This window comes from Anarrhichthys ocellatus, unplaced genomic scaffold (genome assembly GCF_004355925.1).
Source record: "Anarrhichthys ocellatus isolate YVR2014 unplaced genomic scaffold, GSC_Weel_1.0 scaffold11, whole genome shotgun sequence".
Taxonomy (NCBI): domain Eukaryota; kingdom Metazoa; phylum Chordata; class Actinopteri; order Perciformes; family Anarhichadidae; genus Anarrhichthys; species Anarrhichthys ocellatus.
The window spans coordinates 1,874,765-1,899,922 of NW_022280041.1; the positions used below are offsets into that span (position 1 = coordinate 1,874,765).

At 44.2% G+C, this 25,158-nt stretch overlaps 3 protein-coding genes across 4 annotated transcripts in view; 2 read left to right on the plus strand and 1 right to left on the minus strand.

The window, feature by feature from the left end:
• col4a6 (collagen, type IV, alpha 6) overlaps nucleotides 1-11,248 on the plus strand; it is a 94,601-nt gene extending 83,353 nt beyond the window's left edge. The window contains exons 25-48 of one of the 2 annotated variants that reach the window (XM_031851557.1): nucleotides 1,009-1,080; nucleotides 1,364-1,471; nucleotides 1,578-1,796; nucleotides 2,172-2,330; nucleotides 2,747-2,755; nucleotides 4,113-4,283; nucleotides 4,376-4,519; nucleotides 4,784-4,906; nucleotides 4,994-5,175; nucleotides 5,266-5,329; nucleotides 5,420-5,494; nucleotides 5,752-5,859; nucleotides 5,949-6,056; nucleotides 6,161-6,232; nucleotides 6,630-6,749; nucleotides 6,840-6,956; nucleotides 7,162-7,323; nucleotides 7,440-7,538; nucleotides 7,675-7,824; nucleotides 8,453-8,569; nucleotides 8,877-9,068; nucleotides 9,301-9,472; nucleotides 9,574-9,688; nucleotides 9,843-11,248. In XM_031851557.1, coding sequence (XP_031707417.1) covers nucleotides 1,009-1,080; nucleotides 1,364-1,471; nucleotides 1,578-1,796; nucleotides 2,172-2,330; nucleotides 2,747-2,755; nucleotides 4,113-4,283; nucleotides 4,376-4,519; nucleotides 4,784-4,906; nucleotides 4,994-5,175; nucleotides 5,266-5,329; nucleotides 5,420-5,494; nucleotides 5,752-5,859; nucleotides 5,949-6,056; nucleotides 6,161-6,232; nucleotides 6,630-6,749; nucleotides 6,840-6,956; nucleotides 7,162-7,323; nucleotides 7,440-7,538; nucleotides 7,675-7,824; nucleotides 8,453-8,569; nucleotides 8,877-9,068; nucleotides 9,301-9,472; nucleotides 9,574-9,688; nucleotides 9,843-10,103 — 3,119 coding nt within the window. In that variant the 3' untranslated portion in view covers nucleotides 10,104-11,248. The remainder of the gene's footprint in view (nucleotides 1-1,008; nucleotides 1,081-1,363; nucleotides 1,472-1,577; nucleotides 1,797-2,171; nucleotides 2,331-2,746; nucleotides 2,756-4,112; nucleotides 4,284-4,375; nucleotides 4,520-4,783; nucleotides 4,907-4,993; nucleotides 5,176-5,265; nucleotides 5,330-5,419; nucleotides 5,495-5,751; nucleotides 5,860-5,948; nucleotides 6,057-6,160; nucleotides 6,233-6,629; nucleotides 6,750-6,839; nucleotides 6,957-7,161; nucleotides 7,324-7,439; nucleotides 7,539-7,674; nucleotides 7,825-8,452; nucleotides 8,570-8,876; nucleotides 9,069-9,300; nucleotides 9,473-9,573; nucleotides 9,689-9,842) is intronic. The other variant, XM_031851558.1, reaches the window with a different exon arrangement.
• A 1,709-nt stretch (nucleotides 11,249-12,957) lies between these two features.
• Nucleotides 12,958-17,364, plus strand: LOC116385532 (ankyrin repeat domain-containing protein 46). Its single transcript, XM_031851071.1, has 4 exons — nucleotides 12,958-13,076; nucleotides 14,220-14,562; nucleotides 16,036-16,194; nucleotides 16,367-17,364. Exons 2-4 carry the CDS (start codon nucleotides 14,252-14,254, stop codon nucleotides 16,581-16,583), a joined length of 687 nt encoding a protein of 228 aa, XP_031706931.1. The 5' UTR covers nucleotides 12,958-13,076; nucleotides 14,220-14,251; the 3' UTR covers nucleotides 16,584-17,364.
• A 1,530-nt stretch (nucleotides 17,365-18,894) lies between these two features.
• On the minus strand, nucleotides 18,895-20,447 carry LOC116385295 (uncharacterized). The gene is made up of 2 exons (XM_031850604.1): nucleotides 19,751-20,447; nucleotides 18,895-19,338 (listed from the first exon to the last, which is right to left on the minus strand). Exons 1-2 carry the CDS (start codon nucleotides 20,441-20,443, stop codon nucleotides 19,066-19,068), a joined length of 966 nt encoding a protein of 321 aa, XP_031706464.1. The 5' UTR covers nucleotides 20,444-20,447; the 3' UTR covers nucleotides 18,895-19,065.
• Between the last annotated feature and the right edge of the window lie 4,711 nt (nucleotides 20,448-25,158).

The window sequence follows — 25,158 nt, forward strand, 5'->3', positions numbered from 1 at the left end:
TCTCTCTCTCTCTCTCTCTCTCTCTCTCTCTCTCTCTCTCTCTCTCTTCCTTGTGCATGTGTATCTGTCCAGGTGAAAACAGCTGTGCAGGGGTTAATGACGCCGGAGAGGGAACGGGTGGGTAACTAACTTTTTCATCCACCAGCCAGAGTAACGAGTCCGGGGGGAACAGAATTTACAGCTTTTTGGTAGACGTGCAGACAAGCTCTCCTTTCCTCTGCAGATGTTGCTTTTGATAACTTTGAACCAAAGAGCCTGCTAGAGACTGCTCTGTTTATTAGAATTAGTCGATTTCTCCTAAATTCACCAAACGTTACCATTAGATGATGCCTGGCGAACGTCACTCATAGAGAAGTCTCTGATGATGGCAAATATTTGAACTGACCACTGTGGGAAATGTAGTCCTTTGCAACCTCAGGGACTCCACTCCGGCCGAGTCAGCCGCCGGTTGACGGTCACATTTCAGGCAGAGACACGCGACAGTTTACTCTCCTCTTCCTCCGATCAAAGCTGCTGAAACCTGCCGCATGTTTTCAAGCCCTGCCTCCGCTACGTGCTTTTTTGGGGAGAATATATGGAAATAATAGAACACCAAATTTAAATCATAGCTTTGAACTCTTAATTGTTTATCCATCATGCTCTCATTTATTTTTTAACCGCTCTTAATTGTGATGAATTTTGCTACTAACTGCATTCAAAATACAACACACATAACAACAACAACAATAATACCCATGATTCAACTTGGATTAACCTAAATGAACATTTGGGGTGAATGGAGGCGACAGACAATCAAGATATTCACAAGAATTTACTGTTTGAGAAATGATGTTAAAGAACTATTGTGTTTAGCATTCTCATTGTTCCTCAGCATGTATTACATTTAGTGTTGTTTTGCCCGCTCTAGCTTAGCATAATGGGCACGTAGATGTAGCCGCTTGTAGTCACTGTATGTGTCTGTCAGAGTGTTTAAAGTGTGATTGCTAACCTGCGTGTGACTGCTACCAGGCACAGTGTTACCTTGCTCCATACCCGGCGAGGGTGGAGACCCCGGTTACCCCGGTGGACCTGGACGACCAGGTACGATTCAACAAAGTGCTTCTGTCTTTGTATGTCTCATTTTAAGAAGGAATGTCATTGTGCTTCAAATGTTTTTCTCTTAAAATAAGATTTATGAGCTTTTTTATTTCATGTTTTATGTTCTTAAGAATAGATTAGTGTCAATTTATGCCACTTGTAACATATTGTAACGTGAAAAGCGTTGATTTACTTCATGCTAACAATTCAATTCACTTCTATTTCTTATAAATAAACTCAATAAAACATCCTCATAATTGAAGTCGTACCCGTTTGCGCCCGTCAGGTCTTAAAGGTGAGCCAGGTTTCCCAGGAAACATGGGACGTCCCGGGTTTGACGGTGGCAAAGGAGAGAGTGGAGACCCAGGTTCTGGAGGCCGACCTGGACCACAAGGTGAACCAGCGTGGTCTCTGAACTATTTGTCATCCAGGTCGAATGAAAGGGATTCTGCCTTCAATCCATCACCTCTAACCTTTCCTCTACCCTCTCCTCCAAACAGGTTTCCCCGGACCCAGAGGGGATCCTGGACTTCCAGGTTCTCCAGGACAGAGTTTTGACGGAGGCAGGGCGAAGGATGGTGTTCCAGGGCGTCCTGGAGCCAAAGGTCAGCCCGGAGAGGTACTGGGAGCCACACCCGGTGGCCCCGGACAGAACGGTTTACCAGGAACCCCTGGAGACAAGGGCCCGCCCGGGACACCGGGAGGACCTGGATCACCTGGTGGGTCTCAGACAGAGACAATCTTGCATTTAAAGGGTTAAAATTAGAGGGATCCACAAGTGTTAAATCAGGCGTTTCTGTTTTTTAGTCCACCCCATTTATATCAGTGAGGGCAGGCTACTTCAAAGCAGAAACTACATCCTCCAAAATGACAGTTACAGTTGAATGACCACCCTTTTAAAACAGTTAAAAGTGAAGATCATAATCTCCATAAAGGGAGGATTTATTGCAGGACTGTTGTATTAGTAACAGATAGCTGTACCTAACAGGCTGTAGCTGTATTAGGAGTAGTACTAGTAGTTGTACTGGCAGCAGAAGTCGTAGTAGGATAAGAAGAAACAGCAGCAGCTGTAATTGTCTCTCCTCCTCCGTCAGGTGGTGACGGACGCTTCGGTGTCCCTGGGCTGAAGGGAGAGCGCGGCGTTGACGGGTTTCCCGGTATCCCCGGCCTTCCCGGCCTTTCAGGTGAGCCGACTTTCGGCATCCCCGGTCGGCCCGGAGCTCCTGGCGGCAGCGGACTGAGCGGATCACCAGGTGAGGGGAGAAAGGTCCAGTAACTCTGTCCATGTCTCACCAGACCTCTGTTTAACTTTGCAGGACATTGTATTCTTGTCTGTCTAGAGTCATTTCTAGCATGATTTATAGAAGAAAACGTATATTTAGTTTAGATCTTGGCTGTTGTCTCTCACTCCTCGTTCTTTTCACTTTTACCCTTTTTCACTGTATTTCTTTCACAATCCTCCGTTGACGAATCACACACCAGTTGCCTGTTTTGTTCCAGTTGTTTATTTAAACTCTGCATCAAAAGAATGTCCTCTCTTCCTGTTTTGTATTTCTCTTTGTTTCCTCCTCATTTCCTCCCTCCTTTTCTTCACACCACCACCATTATCTCCATCCATCCTCTCATCATCCCTCCATCATTTTCTTGGTGTTGGGTCACTCCGTTATAGGCTGCCAAGGTGAGACACCCTCTCTCCACCACTCACCCGTCCACCCGTCCACACTTTGCTCTCCATCCCTCCGTCCTCCTCCTGCTGTTCGTGCACTAGACCAAACGCTTTCACTGCAACGCTCCTCACAGTGTCTGCTCGCTCTCCATTTCTCACCTGTGCAGCAAAAAAATGTCCATCTCCATAGATTCATGTTGGCGTCAGTGGGGTGTGACCAGCTGCTCACCCTGTCTCAATCCACAAAAGATATTTTGCTTATGTTACGTTTTGCAGCCGAGTGCAATTTGTGTTTTTTGCCGAGGGAGAGGGAAGAAATGATAATAACCTACATTTTTGTTCTATTTTTTCCATGTTTTCTTCAAAAATGAACATTTTGCATTGAAATTAATGTATCACACCCGACTGAAGGACAGCTGATTCGACAAAAAATACAATTTTACTGCTTGATTAATGGTCAGATAAATGGCTTCAGATGGACATTTTAGCTGTGAGAGATTCAGAATCAGAAAGTTCTCAAGAAATGTGACAGTTGATGTTTTTTGTTTTATTTCCGCAGCCAGCACTAACGCTCGTAGTTCAAGTACACCTTGAAGTGTAACCTGATTGTGTTTACCGCTTCAATAGGCTCGTGTGGCTACTAAAGATTTGGGCTAAAGTGCTATCTAACAATATTAGAGGCATTTCTTCTTCACCCTTAAAAAAAGGACTTTTAATTTTCAACTCATCTCTGCATTGTCCCAGATTTGTGACACGTCATGACAATCTAATGTAGCTGTATGGATGTGATGAAAATGAGTTCTCTTTTTAACAGTAGTGGTAGTGCGCTATGCTGTCGGACAAACAAACTTTTAGGCGGTTAAACTTCGCTAATTCAGTCTGGAATTGCACTTGAGTTTTAAAATATATCCGATGTAATATTTCAGTATATTAAAGATATGATCTGGCACACGTTTAAACATTTAAATCACTGCATGTTGTGCAAGTAGCCACGACGTGCTCGTATCTGTTCAAGTGCAATTGCAGCCTAACCAAAGCAATGAAACAATGTAGAGCAACATATGTGTGTTAAGAATAAAAATAAATTTATAAATTTATAAATTGCTATATTTATTAATAAATGAATTGTGTTGAAGGTAAGTTAATTTATTATTTTAAAAAAAGGTAAGTTTATATTTGTTGGCTTTTAGTGAGTTTTATGTCTGAATAAGTGAATTTATGTTTATATTTTCATTTTATTATGTTATTGATGCAGTTTTTTTCACATAGATGTGTCCATTTATAATGTAGATCAGGACCCGTGTCTCACTAAAGCTCTCCGTCTTTCTTTTGTCCGTCTCGTGTCCCGTCATCATCCGTCCTCCGCCAGGTTTCCCCGGTCGAAAAGGGGAAAGAGGAGACCCAGGTTTCCCGGGGCCAGCAGGAATGAAGGGAACCCCAGGACAGCCCGGCACCCCTGGATCACCAGGGTCTAGGGGACCCCCTGGACCTCCAGGACCAGGAACTAGAGACGGAATCCCAGGAATCCCAGGAAGGAAGGGTTAGCCGGAGCTACTGTTTATCACCACAGTTAATGTTCTAACGTCTCCTCGCTGTCACAGCAACATTTTGATTCTGCGTCTCTTTCCACAGGTGAACGAGGTTTCCCAGGACTGACGGGTTTCCCCGGACTACCAGGTCGACCAGGAAGCCCAGGGTTTCCTGGAGCGAAAGGAGGGGCTGCAGGCCCCGGAAGAGACGGACTCCCCGGCGGTCCCGGATTCCCCGGACCGAAAGGTAGAGTGTCCAGAACAGGAAACAACCAGTGTTCCTTTAGTAAAACTCTGAGCAATTAAGCAAGCTTTTCTTAGACTAAGACGAGGCGATGACGAGACATGAAGTGATTTTGATGAAATATCAAAATGTTAAGCTTAGTTTTTCTTGACGGAAGCGTTCGTCACGCATTATGTGACCAATCACCGTCTGAATTTTTAGATTTTTTTAAAGAAAACCTGGTGCTCTTTCGTTGACGCTAACATCAATGTGTTTTTACTTCTGTAGGGGAGAGAGGATACACCGGTCTCCCCGGTTTGCCCGCTCCTCCTCATCGACAAGAGTTTGCGGAAAGAGGTGAACCCGGAACACCTGGAGGCAGCGGCCTTCCTGGCTTCCCCGGACCCAGAGGTAACACTACTGTTTACTGTATTCACAACTGAGCCACAGACTGTATCAGTAAAACCAACAAAGCACATAATCTGATCAAATCTTCAGGTGACAAGGGTCTGCCAGGTCAGCCTGGTCGTCAGGGTCTGCCTGGACTTCCCGGATACGCTGAGCAGAGTAAAGGACAGCCGGGACAGCCTGGGTTCCCCGGGCCGCCGGGAAGTCCAGGCTACCCCGGGCCGAAGGGAGAAGGTGGAATCATGGGATTCCCCGGCATGTCAGGACCACGGGTAAAAAAACACAATGAAAAACACACTCACAAAATGTAAACATGCAACAAGTTCAACCAGCGAGACTCAAGTTCTGACGCCTTCTTTCAGGGCGATGACGGTGCGCCTGGTTTTCCTGGCAACCCTGGAGAGTTTGGTCGTTCCGGTGGAAAAGGTGAGTGTAAATATCACGCAAACCCCCAAAAAAATATCTATCACATCTGTTTATGGATTCATAGATCCATCGTTTGACTCACATGTTCAGGTGCACCCGGAGAAAGTTATGGTTATCCTGGAGGTCCAGGAGCTAAAGGCCAGCCAGGAGAGTCAGGTTTCCCAGGTAAGACTCACCACAACCACACCGTACCTTTCCTCTGGAACGTCCAACAGTTGCTCCTTCAAAGTGCTCTTAACTTTAGACACCGGTTATGTATTTTGATTACATTATAAAACAGAAAAAATGGCCGTTTTTGTTTGTTATTTTAAACTGATTCACGCTTGTGTGTTGACGTCTGGTGTTATTCATCCCCTGTTCTACCAGATGTTTTTCCCACCACTTTAAAAACATCTGATATCCAACATCTGATCTCTCTTCAGGTGGCCGCGCCATCGATGGCGCCCCCGGTGACAATGGCTTTCCGGGAGGTCCAGGTTTCCCCGGAGCGAAGGGAGGTCCTGGTGAAGGAGGGCGGCCTGGAATAATGGGTGAGAGAGGCCGCTTCACCTCCTTCAAGACACCAGACAGAGAGAGCCAGACTCAGACAGTAACACATTTGCCCCCGTCTCCACTGCAGGCTCCCATGGTTTCCCCGGGCCCAAGGGCCAGCCCGGCTACCCAGGAAGAAGAGGAGAAGACGGGACTCCTGGTTTGCCTGGAGGTCCTGCAGGTCCTGGCGCCAAAGGTGAGAGAAATATGAACTTTTTGTTTCCACGTGAGACGAGTTAACACGACGAAGGAAGAATACGAGCAGGTTCTGTAGACAAACACTCTGTTGTGTTTTTACAGGTTTGCCCGGATCCTCTGGTTTGGACGGACTTAATGGCCTTGGTGGACCTAAAGGCCTCCCTGGAACCCCAGGCAAGGACCTGAGTCATACTTCTAGTGGTCCGGGGCAGTTTATGTGGAACTTTGACAGAGTCAGAAGAGAGTTGATCCATTTCAAACAAATGGATCAACTCTGGAGACCAGGATGTAGAACATGCACTTGCTCAAGTCTATCTGACCACAGTATCTTTAAAACAACATGAGGTTTGCAGCGACGGACCTCAAGAAGCTTGAGACAGAGTCAAACTCACAAAAACATACAGCTTTACAGAGACCAAGTGGCTCTGCAGTTGAGGGTTTGGTTTGGTATCGGAATACATGGTCTGAGAAGTTTGAGAAACTCTAATTTCAAGATTATACATCCACAATTGAACCATTCACAATGTTGAAGATGAGCTGCTGTTGAAGGTTGTGTTGTCTGTGGATCCAGGTGGGAATGCGGGAGGTCGCCCAGGTTCCCCCGGTGCTCCAGGATTTAAGGGGGAGAGAGGCGTCTCCTATCCAGGAGGTCCAGGCTACTCCGGACCGAAGGGAGAGAGAGGAGATTCAGGTGAGATGAAGGAAGTTTGAAAATGCTCACTGAGTATATATTTAATGATACGGCATCAAAGTAAGGACTGCGGGTTTGTTTTTGTGTCAGGTGGTCCTGGACGAGTAGGGTTCCCTGGTCTGCCTGGACCTCCTGGTCCCACTGTGGGGTCAAATGTTCCCGGACCTTCTGGAGACCCCGGTCTCCCTGGACTGGACGGAGATTATGGTAAATACATTTCCTCAGTCCAATGTCCTTTTCTTACTGTTACTTTCCCTTTTTCTCAACCTCGTTTTCTTTCCTTTCCTTCCCTTTTAGTTTCCTATCCTGTCATTTCCTTTCTTTCTCTTAACCCAATTTCCTCTCCTGTTTCCTTACCTTTCCTTATTACCTCTCCTCCCCTCCTAACCCTCTCCCCTCCTCTCTCCTCCAGGTCGCCAAGGTCCTTCAGGTCCCCCCGGCCCGCCTGGTCCAGGCACAGCCCAGGGAGACAGAGGAGACTCTGGGCTCCCGGGCTTCCCTGGCTCCCCCGGCAGGAAAGGAGACCCAGGCATCCCCGGAGGCCCCGGACTCCCCGGCAGCTCCAACTTCAAAGGTGAATTGGGGCCCCAAACCGCCTTTAAACTAAAGTTATGACAGTGTGAAATCAAGAAAACGTTGTATTTCTTTGTGTTAAGAAATAAAGTACAACATTGTGTCCTTGCGTTTCAGGAGGACGAGGTGAGACCGGCTACAGCGGAAGTCCTGGTCTCACCGGTTTCCCCGGTGACCCTGGTTATTATGGTAACAAAGGACCCAAGGGAACACGAGGTAGGAGGACTTTAGTCTTTCCACAGGTAGCAGTAGATTGTGATGGTACCTTTTATTTCCTCACATTCACCCTGTGTTCTCCCTCCGCCTTTCCCCCGTCCTCCCTCCTTGTCTCTCTCCGTGCCTTGCTCTCCAGGCCGTCAAGGTCGTAAGGGAATCCCAGGAGTCGCGCGGCCACCGGTGCTCCCCCCCTCGAGAATCTACGGAGAAATGGGTTTCCCCGGGGGAGCCGGCGGCTCCGGTGGCCCCGGAGAACCTGGTCTGCCTGCAATGCCTGGACGCCCAGGTGAGCGGTGACATTTCAAATGATCTCTGGCATGTTGAAGACACTGTTGGTTACTATTATAGCTCTTTATCATTAATGCCAATATCTGTTTTTATCTAAATCACGGTACCTTTGCTTCAAGGAGACATATGTTTTAGTATTTTTGGTGGTATTTAAAGGAATGGTGGGGTATTGTGTGAAATGCGCCAACAGTTCTACTCTCATATCTGAGCGTTAGATATGAGGACTGTTAGCTTAACTTAGCATAAAGGCTAAAAACAGGCATAATAGATTAGCCTAGCTCTGTCGAAAGGTTAAAAGAAATCTACAAATGAGATGTAACGTGTTCATCAGTGAGCTTTTTTGTTGCCTTTGTGCAGAGCCAGGCTAGTTCTTCCCCCTGTTTCCAGTGTTTATGCTAAGCTAAGCTAACCAGTTGGTGGCTCTAGCTTCATCTTTGAGACATACATGAGAGTTGTATCGATCTTCTCATTTCATATACATATATATATATATATATATATATATATATAAAGGTTGTGATTGACTAAAGTACAGTTAATGTGTTTTACAGCACAGAGAGACAGAAAATGAACAAATATGAAAATAGACATGAAACTAAATGGCTGTCTGGACTCTCCTGCTGCAGGTCCGAAAGGTCATCTCGGTCCTGTGGGTAAACTTGGCAGGACCGGATCTCCTGGTTTTCCCGGACCTATCGGCGACGCCGGACCCCCCGGTTTCCCCGGATCCACTGGAGAACAAGGTCAGCAGTCTGTCGGAGATGAAGCTTATTTCTAACAGTTTTGTCTCAGATGCTGAAGCAGAAAATGACAAATGTGGCAAATTTTCCCTTTTAAAGTTGGTAGAAAACATAATAACATCTGTTTTATATTATATCCTCTATTATTTTATAGTAGTAATAATGATTGTGACGAATAGAAGAAGTAATCAGACTTCTGACATTGTTACGTCTCACCTCATATGAAATGGGACATTACTATTACATTATTAAAAAATAGTATTAAATAAAACATATTGGGTCTACTTTCTCCTCGTTTCCTCTCCTTCAGGTCCCACCGGTGCAGTCGGTCGTCCCGGCTCTCCCGGCGGCATCGGCCGCAGTTCCAGCATCGGCTACACTCTGGTGAAGCACAGCCAGAACGCCCAGGTCCCCATGTGTCCTCAGGGCATGGCCACGCTGTGGGACGGATACAGCCTGCTGTTCGTGGAGGGACAGGAGAAAGCACACAACCAGGACCTCGGTACGGAAAAACACTTTTTATTCAGTCTTCATCTATCTTAATTTATGACCTGCTGAGACAAAGATGCAAAACTCCGGCAGAGCTTAGCTCAAGAGTAAGACGTTTTTAAAGATAGCATGTTGTATCAGATCCAATCCGTTGCAAAGAACCAGATTTTTTGATTTTCTTGCCCATACTTCTACCCGACAACTGAATATTAGAGTCACCCCCCTCTCTCTCTTTGTGTCTCCAGGTCAGCCAGGGTCCTGCCTCCCCAGGTTCAGCACCATCCCCTTCCTCTACTGCTCCCCCAACGAGGTCTGCTACTACGCCAGCCGCAACGACAAATCCTACTGGCTCTCCACAACCGCACCCATACCCATGATGCCTGTGGTCGAGCAGCAGATACAACCTTACATCAGCAGGTACTGGCACCCGGTTGGGACCCCTCGCGTCACAAGTAAATGTACCACACCTGTGTGTATATTACATGAATCTCTCTCTCCTCTTGCAATGAACAATCCAGGTGTTCTGTGTGTGAGGCTCCGTCTCAACCTGTGGCGGTCCACAGTCAGGACATGGCCATCCCCACCTGTCCTCCCGGCTGGAGGAGTCTCTGGATAGGATACTCCTTCCTCATGGTAAACTCAAGACTAACAAACCAATTTCTCGTTTTAAGGCCTCCAAATAAAATGTAGGGTTCTGCGCAAAATCCGATGAAATCAAGCAGGTTCACCGGAAAATCCTTCAGCTCAGACTCAAATAAAGACGTAACCTTCCTCCTCTCCTGTGCAGCACACGGCAGCCGGCGCTGAGGGCGGCGGTCAGTCCCTGCAGTCTCCCGGCTCCTGCCTGGAGGATTTCCGCGCGACGCCGTTCATCGAGTGCAACGGGGCCAAGGGCAGCTGCCACTTCTTCGCCAACGAGTACAGCTTCTGGCTCACCACCGTGGAGCCCAGCCAGGAGTTCGTCTACTCGCCAGCGCAGGAGACCCTGAAGGGAGGCCAGGAGCGCTCCAGAGTCAGCCGCTGCCAAGTCTGCAGCAAGATCTTGTAGTAGGAGGAGGAGCGGAGGGATGGAGGTGACATATAAACACCTCAAAGGAAAAGGTGCTGATGACGGAGGATGAGATGATTTATAAAGAAATCTATAAAAAGAACATTGACTGAAAACGAGCCCCGCTCCTGCTTCTCTCAAGAATCGAGTCGAACGACATCGACTCCGTTTTTTTTAGAGATTTTGATCCCTTTTAGGAACGAATGGCTTGTTACAAAAAGAAAAACAAACGAGAGTTTGAGTGAGGAAATGGAAAGAGCAGAGCTCCATCGCTCTCCTCTAGATTATCACTGACAATGGTGCTATTGTTTAAGTGTTTATTTTGTGTCTTGTCTTCTGTATTTTGTGTCGGTTTGTGGCGAGAGTCATTCTCGGCTACCTCGGAGAGTGGCGCTCTGGTTTGGCACTGCACCGCTTACACATCAGGGCCGGACGTCTGCTTCAGGTGATCGGCTCAGACGGTTGAGTCCAGCTTTGGTGTGTTTGAGAATTGGTTGAATCTAAAGGTCTTAACTTTTGTGAGCTGATCTAACTGAAGCAGAATCACCTGATTCGGGTTCAAAACACGAATTTTTCAGCGTAGCGGGCGCCATGAAGCTTTTCTTCTTTTTGCATTTACTGCCGGCTACGACCACTTTTACTGCGGTGATGTCACAGATTGTGTCACGTTAAAAGCTGCAGAAATTAATCATTTCATAAAGGTACGGAAATCAAATAACCTGCTTAAAAGCATTTAAGTGAGCTATCAGTGTGCTACGTGCAACTTTTTGTCAAGCTGATGTACAGAATTTACCTCATTTTCTATGTAAAGCATCAGACGCACGAGAGAAAATTGTAAAGAATAGAGAGAGTTGATAAATTTACAAGCAAATTAGTGGTGGAACACAACTTGTTCAGTCAATACTGAACATTTTAAATCAGATACCAGACCAACAGCAACTTTTAGGGCAGAAAATAACAATAAGCTTTTTCCAATATCCTCTTTATAATTTCCATCTTTGCTCATTTGATTTGACTTTCTAAGAACATAAATATATTTTCAGGTGAGAAATATCAAAAAAAATAAGCCAAATTAAGGTCCACTGTCTTCATTTTTATTCTTTTAAGCAAGTTGCAATTCTCCACAAGTTGATTTAAATAGTTTGCAGTCCGCATGTTTCATGCTTCATACGCCCGTGCTCTCTGTACATCTCACAATAAGACCCTCTGGTGCTACAACAACCCTCACTGACTTGAAAGACAATATTTTAAAATATTAAACATGCGATTAAAAGAGAACCCCCCCCCCGCAGCTCTTTTCCTCTAAATTGCTAAAACTGAATCCCTGCAACAGCTAGCCGCAGTAAGGAGTGACTATACACACACACATATATTGCACTGATGTGAACTCACATGCGTTAGAACAATAAACCAAATCAAGGGGCATATTTCCTCTCCACCTTCACAGGCTTTCATCTTTATTTTGTGACCAAACTTTACTCAGATGGCAACAGGAAACCAAACACACACACACACACACACTCTGACAGATTGTTAATTATTGCTGTATATAATGCTTTCTGTATTTCCCACCAAAGTATGTTTGAGCAAAACTCTATAAAGCTATTCGTTTTATATATATATTATTTTTACAGTCTATGTGTCTTTTCTCTGTCCTTGGATAAGAATAAGGAAGCCGTCACTTATCTTCTGTCTATAAATGTAGATTTTACAGACATATTTATGACGGAATTTAGCGTTTTTTGCGTTGACTTTTCGATGTAAATCAAACGTCTCGCCTCCTTTCCTTGTATCCTTATCCTTGGACGGTGAAAGCTACTGGGTGACTTGTAACCACTATGACCACTGTGTCTAGCACATAGCTCTGTCTCTCTGCTGGTAGCCCTGATTCTATTACTATGCCACATTTTACTTCTTTTTCATTTCATATTTCTCTTCATTTTTTTTTCTCGATTGTAATTATTTTACTTAAATCATGATACTATCCTCTGGCTTTATTTACTGAGATGGGAGGGAATGGGCAGATAACGATGTGTACATTAAGTATTATGGAACAAACAAAACAAATGCCTTTAGGATTCTGTTTTTATATGGAAAATATATTCACCACTGATGATTTAACAGACGCATCGACCGTTTTTATTGTCTGTTTGGTCTTTAGCCCGTTTTCAGAAAGAGTTGAAATGTTTTGTGCTGTTAGTGCCCGGAGGGACAGAGAAGAAATGCAGTTTTCCTCAAAGAGGATCTATAACAACATTAATAACATGGCTGTTACTGTAATGTGTATTTCTGTGCTCACACACGTTCAAATAAAGTCTCTGAACTAACTGAGAATGTCTAACGCAGAATTATTTGACATAAAACGTGAGTATTGTTTTATGGGAGCAGTTTGAATGTTTTGTAGAAACATGTTTTGTTGTGCAGGTCGAAATTGACTTGAAAAGACTTTGCCTTGTTGAACAACAATAAGCATAAAAAGAAAAAGTGATACTTTAAAACATAAATATAAAATGTAAAAAAATTCACAGTGAAAATATAGAAAAATACTATTAAAATGTGTGCAATATATCTGTTTTAAACAGAAAGTAATTTTATTTTCCTTTCCTGGAATGAACTTCCAAGATTATAATGATAGTAATACACGGGACAATATTGCAAGTAAACATATAGTACTGAGGTAGACTGGGATAAAAATAATAAAATATAAACTGAAATGTAGAAAGGAAAATTTGATAAAATACGGTGTGATCATTTTTTTTAGCTAAAACCCTGATTTGGAGAAGAAAAATACTCTTTAAATTAAATGAACGTCATGTCCCTGTCATGACACATACAGGCCAGTAGGTGGCGACAGAAGCCGTGCGGTGGTTTGGTAAACAGAAGAAGCTCAGCATTACAACAACACTGCTAGTAACCTTAGCTCAAAGAAGAGCGAAGTGTATTTTTTTCTGCATATTGGGAACATATTAACAGGTGACTAATGAAACTGACGGACACAAAAGCTTCTTAAATACTTGTTTAGCTTGTGTGCACGTTTCTACGATTGTTAAATTACGCGTTAATCTGTTTCCGGTGTGTGTAAAACGTTAGCCTGCTAGCTAACATTAGCTCCGCTAGCTTCTTTTCATTAGCTGTCAAGATTATCACCTGCTAACGGTTTGTTTTGGGTAACTTTTACAGTCTGTAATGTCGCTGTGTGCTAAGAGTCGAGTATGTCATAAAAATAAATTATGATTTAACGTTGCTGCCAGCTTCATCACGGCATGCTAGTTGAAGCTGCATTAGCTAGCTAACACATAATTATCCGTTACAAAAAGCTATAAAATGTTAGCTACACTGGCTAAACGTGGATTCCTCAGATGTTTTTGTCACTTCGTCTTAAAGGACATTCAGGGGTGTTTCGGGCAGAGTTTATAATGTTATGTGTACTGGTAATGTTCTCTGTCAATAATGTAATATTCTGTATAGTTAGGTGGTAACTAATGTACAGTGATACATGACATTACTTAGCTGGAAGTGAAATACAATGCACAGTATTTCATCCACTTTAAGGTAACAAAATGCACCGATAAATATGGTCGCTGAATATAAGGCTAGTGTTACACAGACCACAAAGTGGTTGTTGGTCAAGTGTGTCCAGGCCCACTAAATAAGGTGAATACATTATTATTATTACTGCGTAGTATGCCAGTTTTGTGTTGGCAAGAAATGCCCTAGCGCTAGCTTAGTGTCGCGTTAGTGTAGTTGTTCTTCCGTGGTGTGCGTGTCAGAAAGCACGTTGTCTGTTACGTCGGGTGGGTTGCCTTGTTGAGCGCTAGTGTAGTTGTTCTTCCGTGGTGGGCGTGTCAGAAAGCACGTTGTCTGTTACATCGGGTGGGTTGCCTTGTTGAGCGCAGTGGCTCCACCGAGAGAACATTATATTTCACACAATTTAAGCTATATTTTATTTTTCAAATGCAACAGTATTATTCAAACGTATTGTTCGGTTCGTAATGCGTACCGAACGGTTCAATATGAATATGTGTATTGTTATGTCTACTATTCAGTGCTAATAATCGTCATTGACATTGACCCTGAAACACATGTCCTGTTTTTCCTCTTCGATCCTCAATGCAGGTACGCTGGAATTTTCTGACACCCACTCGGACATGTCCTATGTCTTCATCAACGACTCGTCGCAGACCAACGTGCCTCTGCTGCAGGCCTGCATCGATGGAGACCTGCCTTTCGCCAAGCGGCTCCTGGAGACGGGATGCGACCCCAACATCCGGGACAACCGGGGCCGCACCGGCCTGCACCTAGCCGCCGCCCGAGGGAATGTGGACATATGCCGCCTCCTGCACAAGTTCGGGGCAGATCTGTTGGCCACGGATTTTCAAGGAAATACGGCCCTCCATCTGTGTGGTCATGTGGATACCATACAGTTCCTGGTTTCCAACGGGCTGAAGATCGATATCTGGTAGGAAATGTGATGCTTCGGCGATGAAGATGATGTTGAATGATGACTTTTTAATCCATCACATTACCATTGGCGCACTAACTGGTGCGTAACATGTAAGCAAGTCAATCAGAACGGCAGCTAATGCTACATGTAGACCGATGCATGTGTGTGTGTGTGTGTGTGTGTGTGTGTGTGTGTGTGTGTGGGGGGGGGGGGGGGTTTGCTTGCTGGGCAACTTCCACCCCGGTGGTAGATAACAGAGAGGGTGGACACCACAATGCCCTGTATTTTTCCCATAACACTCCGCCTACACAGGTGGCTATGTGCAGCAATTATTACACTGTGACTTTGAGTTATGTGACCTAGTTGCGTCCGGATGTGCATCCAGCCTGGTGCTGGCAGAGACAACGGTTTACTGTGTGTGTGTTTCAGCACCACATTCCTCTCAGGGGATTCACCTTGGATGTTGAATTGTGTTGTAAAGTAACTCGCCTCTTTACTCAAGAGTGAATCTGCATTCTCCACTTGCTACAGTGGCCTAGTTGTGCCAATGACATGTCTGCACGCTCAGTGTGAAATGTATTGTCTCTACAGTGGGCTCATACTATTTGCCTCAAGTCTGTCATTTTATTCAAAGGCTGAGGAGTTAAAGAAGTAGATCCCTCCTCACAACAGAGGAGGGTTGTGTGCTCAGAAGGCCGTATGAGTCTCTTAGTTTCCCTTAATAGATCAATGAAAAGACAGCCACGGTGTTTATCCCTTAACATGGAGAAGCTGTATCACAGCAGCTCTGGTCAACCAGTTTAATCATTTAAAGAGTCAGTTTAATCAGAGTCATGCTCAATCTGCTAAATACACACTGTGTGTGTGCTGTTACACAAAAGCTCTGACTGTTCAAACAAATCATCCTCTCCTTCAAGCTATTCAAACACTTCAACAGTTCATTATGCCCTAAATAATAATGATTTACTGGAATATCAGCAGAAAGGAAATACGTAAGGGTATAAAACGGTGTGTAGGATAGATACTAAAAGTGTACGTGCGCACAAAAGCTGACAATGGCGTATGCCAACACAAACAATCAGACTTGTAAAACCATGCATACGCCTGCCTCTGTGCAATTTCCTTTTAAAAATCAACCGGGCCGCACGGTCATGCGTTAAAAGGCAACATAAGAGGCAAACATAAACCAACATGGTGTGTGAAGTCATTTCAGCAGTGTAGGTGTGTCCATGAGTGGAAAGTGTTTCTGCAATGTGGTGAGTGTACAAACCACATACCACAGCTGTGATCACAGAAGAAGTTATTGTTGATGGTTCTTGTCAGAAATCGTTCCTATCTGCCACAACCTTTGAGCTGTGTGCGTGTGTGCGTGCGTGCGTCCGTCCGTCCGTCCGTCCGTCCGTCCTTTTTATCCAGTAGCCGTGCTTGATATTTCCTACAGCCTGTCCTTCGTTTCTAACAGTGTCTGTCGGTTGTTCTGCTCAACAGTAACCACAATGGCTCCACCCCTCTGGTGCTGGCGAAGAGACGCGGCGTCAACAAGGACGCCATCCGTCTGCTGGAAGGACTGGAGGAGCAGGAGGTGAAGGGCTTCAACAGGGGACCCCACTCCAAGCTGGAGACCATGCAGATGGCCGACAGCGAGAGGTGAACTACATGTGTGAGAGTGTGAGGAAGGATGGTGTGTGTGTGTGTGTGTGTGTGTGTGTGTGTGTGTGTGTGTGTGTGTGTGTGTGTGTGTGTGTGTGTGTGTGTGTGTGTGTAAGGTGGAGTAGAGCTCCTGTTTGTAACGGTGATGTCCTCCGTCTGTCTGTCCCAGCGCGATGGAGAGCCACTCCTTACTCAACCCCAACCTGCAGAGCAGCGAGGGCGTCCTGTCCAGCTTCCGGACCACCTGGCAGGAGTTCGTGGAGGACCTGGGCTTCTGGAGGGTGCTGCTGCTGCTGGTGGTCATCGCCCTGCTCTCCCTGGGCATCGCCTACTACGTCAGCGGGGTGCTGCCGTTCTCCACCAGCCAGCTGGAGCTGGTGCACTGAGGGGAGGGGCGGTGAAGACGACGCATGGGGCAGGGAGGGAGTGGAGGAAGTTCTGCTTTCGGCTGTTTATACCAGAACAGAAATCCAGATCTTTGTTTGTATTGTTGGGAAAAAGTATTTCTAAAAAGAAGCAGCGATCCAAAAGAACAAAACTCTCTTTCTCTATTAATAAAACAACTTGCACGCTTGAGGTGGTAGCAGGAGGAGCCAGGAGGAGTCTCACACTAACATGAGGTTGGTGTTGTTTAAATATTGTGTAACATATCCCCTTTAAAACGAGATGAGAAACAGCGAGGGAGAAACATACGATGCTCTTGTTTAGGTTTTAATGACGTTTCCATGTATGACACCTTATTTCATTTCATTCATACTGTGTCTTCTGTTACAAGCTGTATATTGCCAATGTTTTGTATCTTTTACTTTCCTATTTGTCTGATCTTTCCGTTATGTTATTTATCAGATATCTTCTCGTTGCAGACATTTCCTCTGTTGAATTTAAATCATTTAACATCATATATAAACTGTAGGATTGTAACAGCAGATTAACAATGTTTTGCTCTATATTCACTTTATCTTAACCGACTTGTAACACATGTAGAATTTATCTGTTGTAGCTTTTCCCACCTGTTGGTGTTTTGTGTACAATACCGCATTTGAACTGAATCCTAATTTAATGTGGAAAAAGAATAAAATCATGTGTACGTATGATTCTAATCAGCCATATTGTCAGATTTCTGATTCATCTGCTGATCAGTGCATTAATAAATATTTACACAATGTCTTTATCCATCCAGTATCATTCTTTATGCACAGGCTTGTATTGTTATACGACAAGTTATTTTGATTTAAAGTTGCTCAATACTCAACTTGTTGCAACACTGTGCAAAAATGTGTTTCCACTCCGAAATTGCAACATAATACCCTTTAAAAGTATTTGTTTAATTAATCAGAAACATGTCTTCATATATTAAAACTCGTAACTTATAACGAGTCATAGTTATTATAATATTTTAGTGTAACATAAAATAAAAAAATAAAATAAAAAGTTAACATTGATGGATTTTAATCCCGTTAATATGCGCCTTGTCACTCTATTCTTTTAAGGGGTTAATAATAATGTTAAGAAATAAGGTTCCTTGGGGGATATCAACACGAAGTATAATATTGCGGTAGGCAAATTAGCGCCTCTAAAAGTATGCCGATTTATCAGTTATAGTTAATCAAATATACTGCTGTAAATTTCTACAATTCAGACCGGTATCTGTAAAATTCCATCCGACCTCCTACCTCTTTTAAAAGGCCAATTTAAAGTGTTTCCATATATTTAATGTCCGACACATAGACTGTATATGAGAAACCCTCCGACAGTCTTTTCTTTATTTTATTGTATCCTCGTCCTAAAGTCATGCGCGTAAAACCCATGAAGTGCTCAAGAGAAGGCCCGGATAGGCCCAGCTCTGTTTACTGGCCAATGACATGTCTGGAATATTAGTGTGGGCGGGATTAACTGTTGACATTTGTCCACAGGTGAAGAAGTGTTTGTGCGCGCTCGCTCTCGTGAAATATCCGGACGTGTCAAGGTTTGTAAATATTCAAATTTTGCGTTGAAATTTAAAAAATGATGGACGTGATTAAAAATGTGCATGAAACAAGTCAGTATTCAGGCCTTAAATGAAGACAAGCTACAAGACGTCTCCGTTCATCAATGAACAACTAAACTCTCCTGTCACTGAGCTGGCGGATTATAATTGGATTAAATCATCTCCACGTTCGACTCCAACCCACGCCGCGTGCACCTTGAAGTAAAATGGCATCATCTCAAGTCACCCACGGTAAAAGGAGACGCTATTGTGACGTTGCACCGTGTCCTGAGTGACAGAATATTTAGTTGTGTGTTGTTGATCGTTTTCTGACAGGTTCCGGGCTCTAGATCCCGGAAGAAAGAAACGCCTGTCACCTGTCATGACGCGGTAGTGTCACCTGCCATGATCTGTGTGCGCGGAGGGAGGAAGATGAGAGGATCACATAAATCTGACTGTCTCGTTATTGCCCCATCATTTCCTTCAACATAACATAACTTTTTATGGATAATCTTCAACACTTTATTTATTATTTCCCCCCCCAAAAAAAGCTGAAATAGTTTGAAAAGTCTGCCATACACAAATTCCACGGATTTGATCTGCAATAAATATGCTGAAAGCTTGAAAAAGACACGTAGTACATCACATTAACACAATAGAAGGTAAACATTCTTTAAAATACATTTTATTTTGTTGAAAATGTAAGATTGAAATAAAGAAATTTGGTTTGAAATTAAATTATTTTTTTGGGGATTGCACCAACATACTATATTTTCATATATATTAAAAACATTCAATTGTCCAAACATTGGTGCAGTTGCTCCTCCTCCATGCTCCGTGCACATAAAATACATAGACAGCTGTGCTTTCAGGAGAAAGGTCGAAAAGACGTTTGGATGTCTTTAGACGTTGGACTCTGCGTGAGAACCTTCTAAAGAGCGGCCCTCATCGGCTTCAGGGGGGTCACGAGGAGGGCCACTGTTCAGTAGCTCCAGACCCACATCTGAACATCGAGCAACACCGGGTCCAGGGGTCCCTCTGGAGGAGTGGGTCTTCATGAACCAGCCGATCAGAACACATACAGTCGCTGTGATGATAAACACCACGGCTGCTGTGATGCTGACAGCGGTCATCAGAGTCCTCTTCTGGGTCTCGTCGGTGACGCTCTGAGTCGGCTACAAACCGGAGAATGAGAGGAAAGAAGAATTAAATTAGACGTACAGTGATGCAATGTTTGTCAAATGATGCGTGACACGCTGCACTGAATGCACGTGACGGCAGTAACAGCGTAGGCCATAAGTAGTTAAGTACATTTTGTATTTCTACTCCACTACAACTTCGAGGTACACTTACTACTTGCCGACTACATTTATCCGGTATAGCTACTTTGCAAATTAATATTAGTAATACGAAATATAATCAGCACACTATGACTTAATGTTGATCCCAGGGAATACACAGCAATAGCTGAACTTTGCTCCACCTTTACCAGCTGATACAAGTGATGATGAAGCATTATTTATTATAATACAATAATATAATATAGGATACATTATTCTGGACATTCTGCATAACTCATATACTCACACATACAGGCGGCGGGCTGCTGGTGGTCTGGTCCGGGACTCTCTCGGTGACTCTCAGCCTCACAGCAGACAGATCCTCCCTTGGTCCGTTATTGTCTTTATCTTGAACGTAAAGAAGGTAATCACCTTGATCTCTAGTCGTAGCCCTCTTCAACGTCACCGTCAAGTCACCCTGCGACTCCCACCGAGGTGATACAGAAACTCTCTCATCAAATCCAGCCCCGCGGGTCATGACCCTGGACAGAAAGACCAGCTGAAACACCGGCTCTCCGTCTCGTTCCACCGTGAACTTCCCACGTTTTCCTGCCGTCACGCTGAAGAACGGAAACGTGACCGTGTCACCCTCAGTGACCGATGAGTCGGTGAATAACACCACGTGCAGCTGGATGCGCTCATCCTTGGAGCCGCAGGTGAACTCGTACAGTCCGTTGTCGTTGATGTTTGCACTGTTGAAGATGACGGACTTGTTAGAACTTATCCGGTTTTCGTAACCTGATCCCGGCTTCCACCCATCATCCCACTGAGCCACCGGCCGGGTGCTGATATCGTTCAGCCGGTGCACCAGTGTTGCTCCTTCTTTCTGGCAATTTTCAGTTGCTGGAAACTTGACTTGATCTCCGTTGATAACATAGACACCTTCTCCAAAAACATGGGTGACAACACACAAGAGAAAGCCCAATATAAGCCCGTCCATTGTCAGTCTGCTCAGTGGCGTCCGTGTTCTATGAAGAGCTCTCTTCAAATGGTGAGTGTCCCATGGGGCGTGTGCCAGAGATTGTCCCTCCCGCCAGTATCGCGTGAGGGTAAACGTGTCACTGTTTGAAGAGACGGACCTCTGATAGGCGCTGCCTTCCTTACAAACACCAATAGGCTCATTGAGCAATAGGCTGTTTCACTAAACACCTGCTGCTCTTTCTTACCTCACACAAACAAAGAAGGAATTTGAATAGGTTTTAGATTTTTTTTTTTTCTTCTGAAATGCATTGTACTTCACATTGTCCTTAATCAGCGTTTGGATTTAACGGAATGCGTGGCGATAATTTGATATGAACCTGTTATCTCACACTTCCTTGTGTCAACGTGATCTCTCCTTAGGCCGCAGTTTAATAAATGTGGGGTACTATCTCATGCAGAAACCCTAAAGTGATATTACATAACCTTTGTGCAGTGGAGAGATGAAATTAAGGGAACCTGACACTCTGAGCTGTGTTGCTATAATCCCATAATTCCCATTTAACAGCATCATAATGCGGCGCATGTTTAATGGAAAACCTTTATCACTTCTGAAATTATATTTTTAAAGGCAAAACCAATACATTTAATTAATGAATTAATTGGTCAAGAAATTGCTCCCACCGATTTTTTAGGCTCTGTAATGTTTTTTTAATGGTATAAAAACACGTAGTAATGTTCCCATCACATTAGAAACACAAGCTCTGCTCTCTTAAACAACGCGAATGAAATTATTTTTATAAAAAAAAAAAAAAAAACAACCTGAACTGTTTGATTAAATCTATCGAGGAGCAGTCATGGAGCTTTGTTTGCTTATGCAAGAGTGTCTAAGATTTGAGAGCGTGTGGGGAAAAAAAACCAAAAAAGTCACACTGTTGATAATGTCGGAGCGATTACCTCAATAATAGAGATGATAAAGGCTGTAAGCAAATGAATAATTGCCCACACACACATTTGAGCGCGCGTGCCCTCCCTGGGCAAACACAACACTGACACTTGCCAGCAGTCATGTTTGTCAAAGCAAACTGCAGAACTTATCGTGGATTCATCTGCGTTAAGATGACAGATCATCTGGCTCAATTTTATGTCGCACACCTTTTGGAAACAGTAAATCAGATCGCTTTGATAAAACGGATTTAATGTGGCTTTCTTTCAGGTTGCTGCGCTGTTTTGGGGGCGCAGCCTACATTTTTAGTTGCGAAGAAGTGAGGCCACAGATGTGAGGCAAGTACTTTTCATATTCTTTTACAACTTTTTTGATCATGGTAACTGGGCTTTGAGTATCGATACCGGTCAGAGACCACTGTTTAATTAATAAGCTATAAGCCGAAGCGACTGGGATCATAATTTAAAGGCAACAGCTTGATTTAAACAATTATTTCTATAAGTTTGTAAAACAGAATGTAACACATAAATACACAGATATACATTAACTGTATTGGTATTTATTATTGAAATAATAAATTGTACGCCAGCAACTTGGTAAACAATCTTCAAAATGATCTGGAATTACAAATAAACTGTATTTGTAATGCAGCAACGGATTTATCAACAGGAAGTGCATATTATTTAGGCATATTCTGCCTTCATATTTTAAATTGCAATGTTATTAGTTTTATTACATTTTTGAATTAATTAACTTTGCCCATTAGGTGAGCCCCCCCTCCTCGACCCCCTCCACAACACACACACACACACACACACACACATACACTAAAAACATGACCAAAAGATGACGTTTTAAAAATAATTGAATCAAATTTATTGGCAAAGCAGACAAACAGTTTGTGCAATAGTGCAAAGGCATTATTAAGTTAATGATTTAATAAAATATTAGTCACACAGTGTTTCATCACCCCCCCCCCACCCGGCCCCTTTTAGTATTGGCGTTGAACCAATGGCCCCCCATTAACGTGAGATCCTGGAGGAGCGCTCCCATTAAGTGGTTGCATCTCCACATTTGAGCTTTCAGCATCGGGTCCAGATGAGGCATTTGATCTGTGGGATCTAAACCAGTAAAGGGCTCCCAGTCCCAGACCCATCAAAACCATAAGCACAGCTCCTGCTATGGCCACAATGGTCCCCTCGCACATCACGTTCTCTGCAGGTTTCTGATTTGGCTACAGAGGGGGACAAGAGGAAAAAGATAATGAATTCAAATGAATGGTGACACTTATTTGCATGATAACAGGTGTAACCTGTGAAGAAGAGGGGCACTCACACTCTCAGTCGGTGCTGTGTTCTGCTCCAGGATTCTCTCCGTGACTTCCATCCTCACAGCAGGAGGATTTCCCCTCCGTTTCTCTCCATCTTCCTCTACGGTGTAGCACATGTAGACACCCCGGTCCCCCGTCCTCACTTTCTCCATAGTCAGAGACAAGTCTCCAGTCACGTACCAGTCCGGTGACACGGATACATTCCTCTCCCCAAACCCGGTCCCATTTCTGATGAGCCCGGATACTCGCTCCTGTTCAAACACAAGTTCTCCGCCTTTCTCCCATCTTCTCTCTCTCCCAGCTCTTCCTCGCCGTCAAGTTGACCGAGTCTCCTATTATTGCCACAGCGGCTTCTCCCGAATGGCATCCGGCAGAAAAAAACTACAACGAGCGCACAGAGTGTAATTAGTGCCATTGTCACGCGTCGCTAGAAAGAAGAACAGGGCTAAACTTCAGCCAACACCTGTACACACGAGCTGCTTTCCTCTAGAGAGCCAATCGTTTGAATGAAAGGTGGGAAGAAGCCGGCAAGGCACACCGTTGGTCGGACTCACGTGACCAGTAGGAGGAGTAGGCTGTAACATTTATTACAATAATCTCCACTTTGCACAGTAGTCCTATTTAAGATGCGATGTGTTGTATGATGTGCCTTCTTCCAATTTCTTTCTAATGTTGACAAAGAGTGAATTCTTTATTTCAACTGATACCAATATAGTGACGTTTGTATGTTATTCATGTTGTCCTTACAGCTAAAGTACAGAGGACTTTATGGCACAACCTGCTCACTCACACAGTGGCAGACCTGACAACAGTTAAGGAGTTCCCCCTTGTGGGCCTTCTTATATCTTAGTTGCTTTATGCTTCAGACATGTGACTTATAAGTTATCCAATGAAAACTCAGAGAGGTCCAGATGCTAAAATGTCCTTCCAGCAGAGGATCAGGAATCATTTCTAAATGGCGACCTACAGCCGTCTGTGAAATCAACAATGTACATTTGATCATTTCAACAATATTTGTTGTGAAATCATTACAAAGTAAGACACATTTACAGACACATTGAACTTGTACTTGACAAACATTCTGCATGTGTGTGGTTTCAAACTGCCAGTATGTGGATTCCTGATTGTCTAAACCTTACTCAGCAAATCATCATTTTACTGTTTTTTCTTCTTGTAATGCTTGTTGTTACCCCCCCCCCCCTTACTGCACTTATTACGAAATATGACTTCCGTTATAAATCCCGGCAGCTCTTTTGTTTCATTCTGATGAGTCACTACGTGTCAGCTGTGAATTCAAGAGTTTGTGGTCTCCTGGACTTACCAGGCAGGCTTTCATGTTGTAACTCATTTATGTATCATTCTAACAATAGTATGTTTGACTTTGTTATTTTCCTGTTTGGTGAACCGCTGAGTTACAAAAAACCTATATTATAGTATATGGAGGATGAGTTCAGGAGTCTCACTGCCAGAGGAAAGAAGCTGTTTTGAAGTCTGGTGTTCATCAGCTGATACTTCTGCATCTCTTTCTAGACGGCAGCAGGGTGAACAGGTCATGGCTGGGTGTTTTTCTTTTCATATTCGCAGGCTCCTCTTCTCACCAATATCCCTGATGCTCAGTAGATGGGTACCAATAATGTTCTGGGGGATTTAATCACCTGCTGTAGAGTGTCCTGTCCTGTCCTTGCTCTTCTGTAAAAGTCAACAAGAACATGGCACGATAATTTAACCTTCTTAAGTTTCCTGAAGAAATACAGCCGTTTATGAGCTTTCTTCTCCAGGATGGAGATGTCTGAGGACCATGTCGGGTGGTTTGGGATGCTGGTTCTAGGACCTTAAAGCTGCCAACTTGCTCCACCTCAGCTCCATTGATGTAGGCAGGAGACAGGAGCAGCAGGTTGTTCTCTGAGCAGCACTCTGCAAGGTTGTTGACTTCCTCTCTATATGAAGCCTCATTGTTGTTTGAGTTCTCTTCATGTTTGGGGTAGCAGTCGTGGGTGCACAGCGTGAACAGGAGGGGACTGAGCACACAGCCCTGGGGGGCTCCGGTGTCCAACACTAGACAGGAGGAGGTGGGTCTGTTTGTGAGGAAGTCTAATAACCAGCTTAGTGTATCAGTTTCATGGGGGACATCGTGTTAAAGGCTGAGCTGAAATCCACAAACAACATTCTGAGTGGAGTCAGTGGAGACAGCATCCTCTGTGGATACAGGGACGATGGTGGCTGTCTTGAAGCAGGTGGGAACTCTGTCCTGTGACAGTGATATGTTGAAAATGTCAGTGATGACATCAGTTAGCTGGACCAGGGATGTGATCAGACCCAGCAGCTTTACTCATATTCACTGTCATCAGGGTTTTCCTCACATCCTCTGTGGAGGCTGACAGTGGCCGTCCTCTGGAGGCAGACCTGACAGCTGACTCTTTGTTGAGGAGATCAGAGTGAGCATAACATGTGTTCAACACTT

Bases quoted from the DNA above. Each gene is read 5' to 3' on its own strand.
- LOC116385295 (XM_031850604.1), bottom strand. From the start codon at position 20,443: ATGGACGGGCTTATATTGGGCTTTCTCTTGTGTGTTGTCACCCATGTT. The intron at 19,339-19,750 runs GTGAGTATATGA...TCCGGTTTGTAG, and splicing joins GCAGCCCGCCGCCTGTATGT to CCGACTCAGAGCGTCACCGA.
- LOC116385532 (XM_031851071.1), top strand. From the start codon at position 14,252: ATGTCCTATGTCTTCATCAACGACTCGTCGCAGACCAACGTGCCTCTG. The intron at 14,563-16,035 runs GTAGGAAATGTG...TCTGCTCAACAG, and splicing joins GGGCTGAAGATCGATATCTG to TAACCACAATGGCTCCACCC. The intron at 16,195-16,366 runs GTGAACTACATG...TGTCTGTCCCAG, and splicing joins CAGATGGCCGACAGCGAGAG to CGCGATGGAGAGCCACTCCT.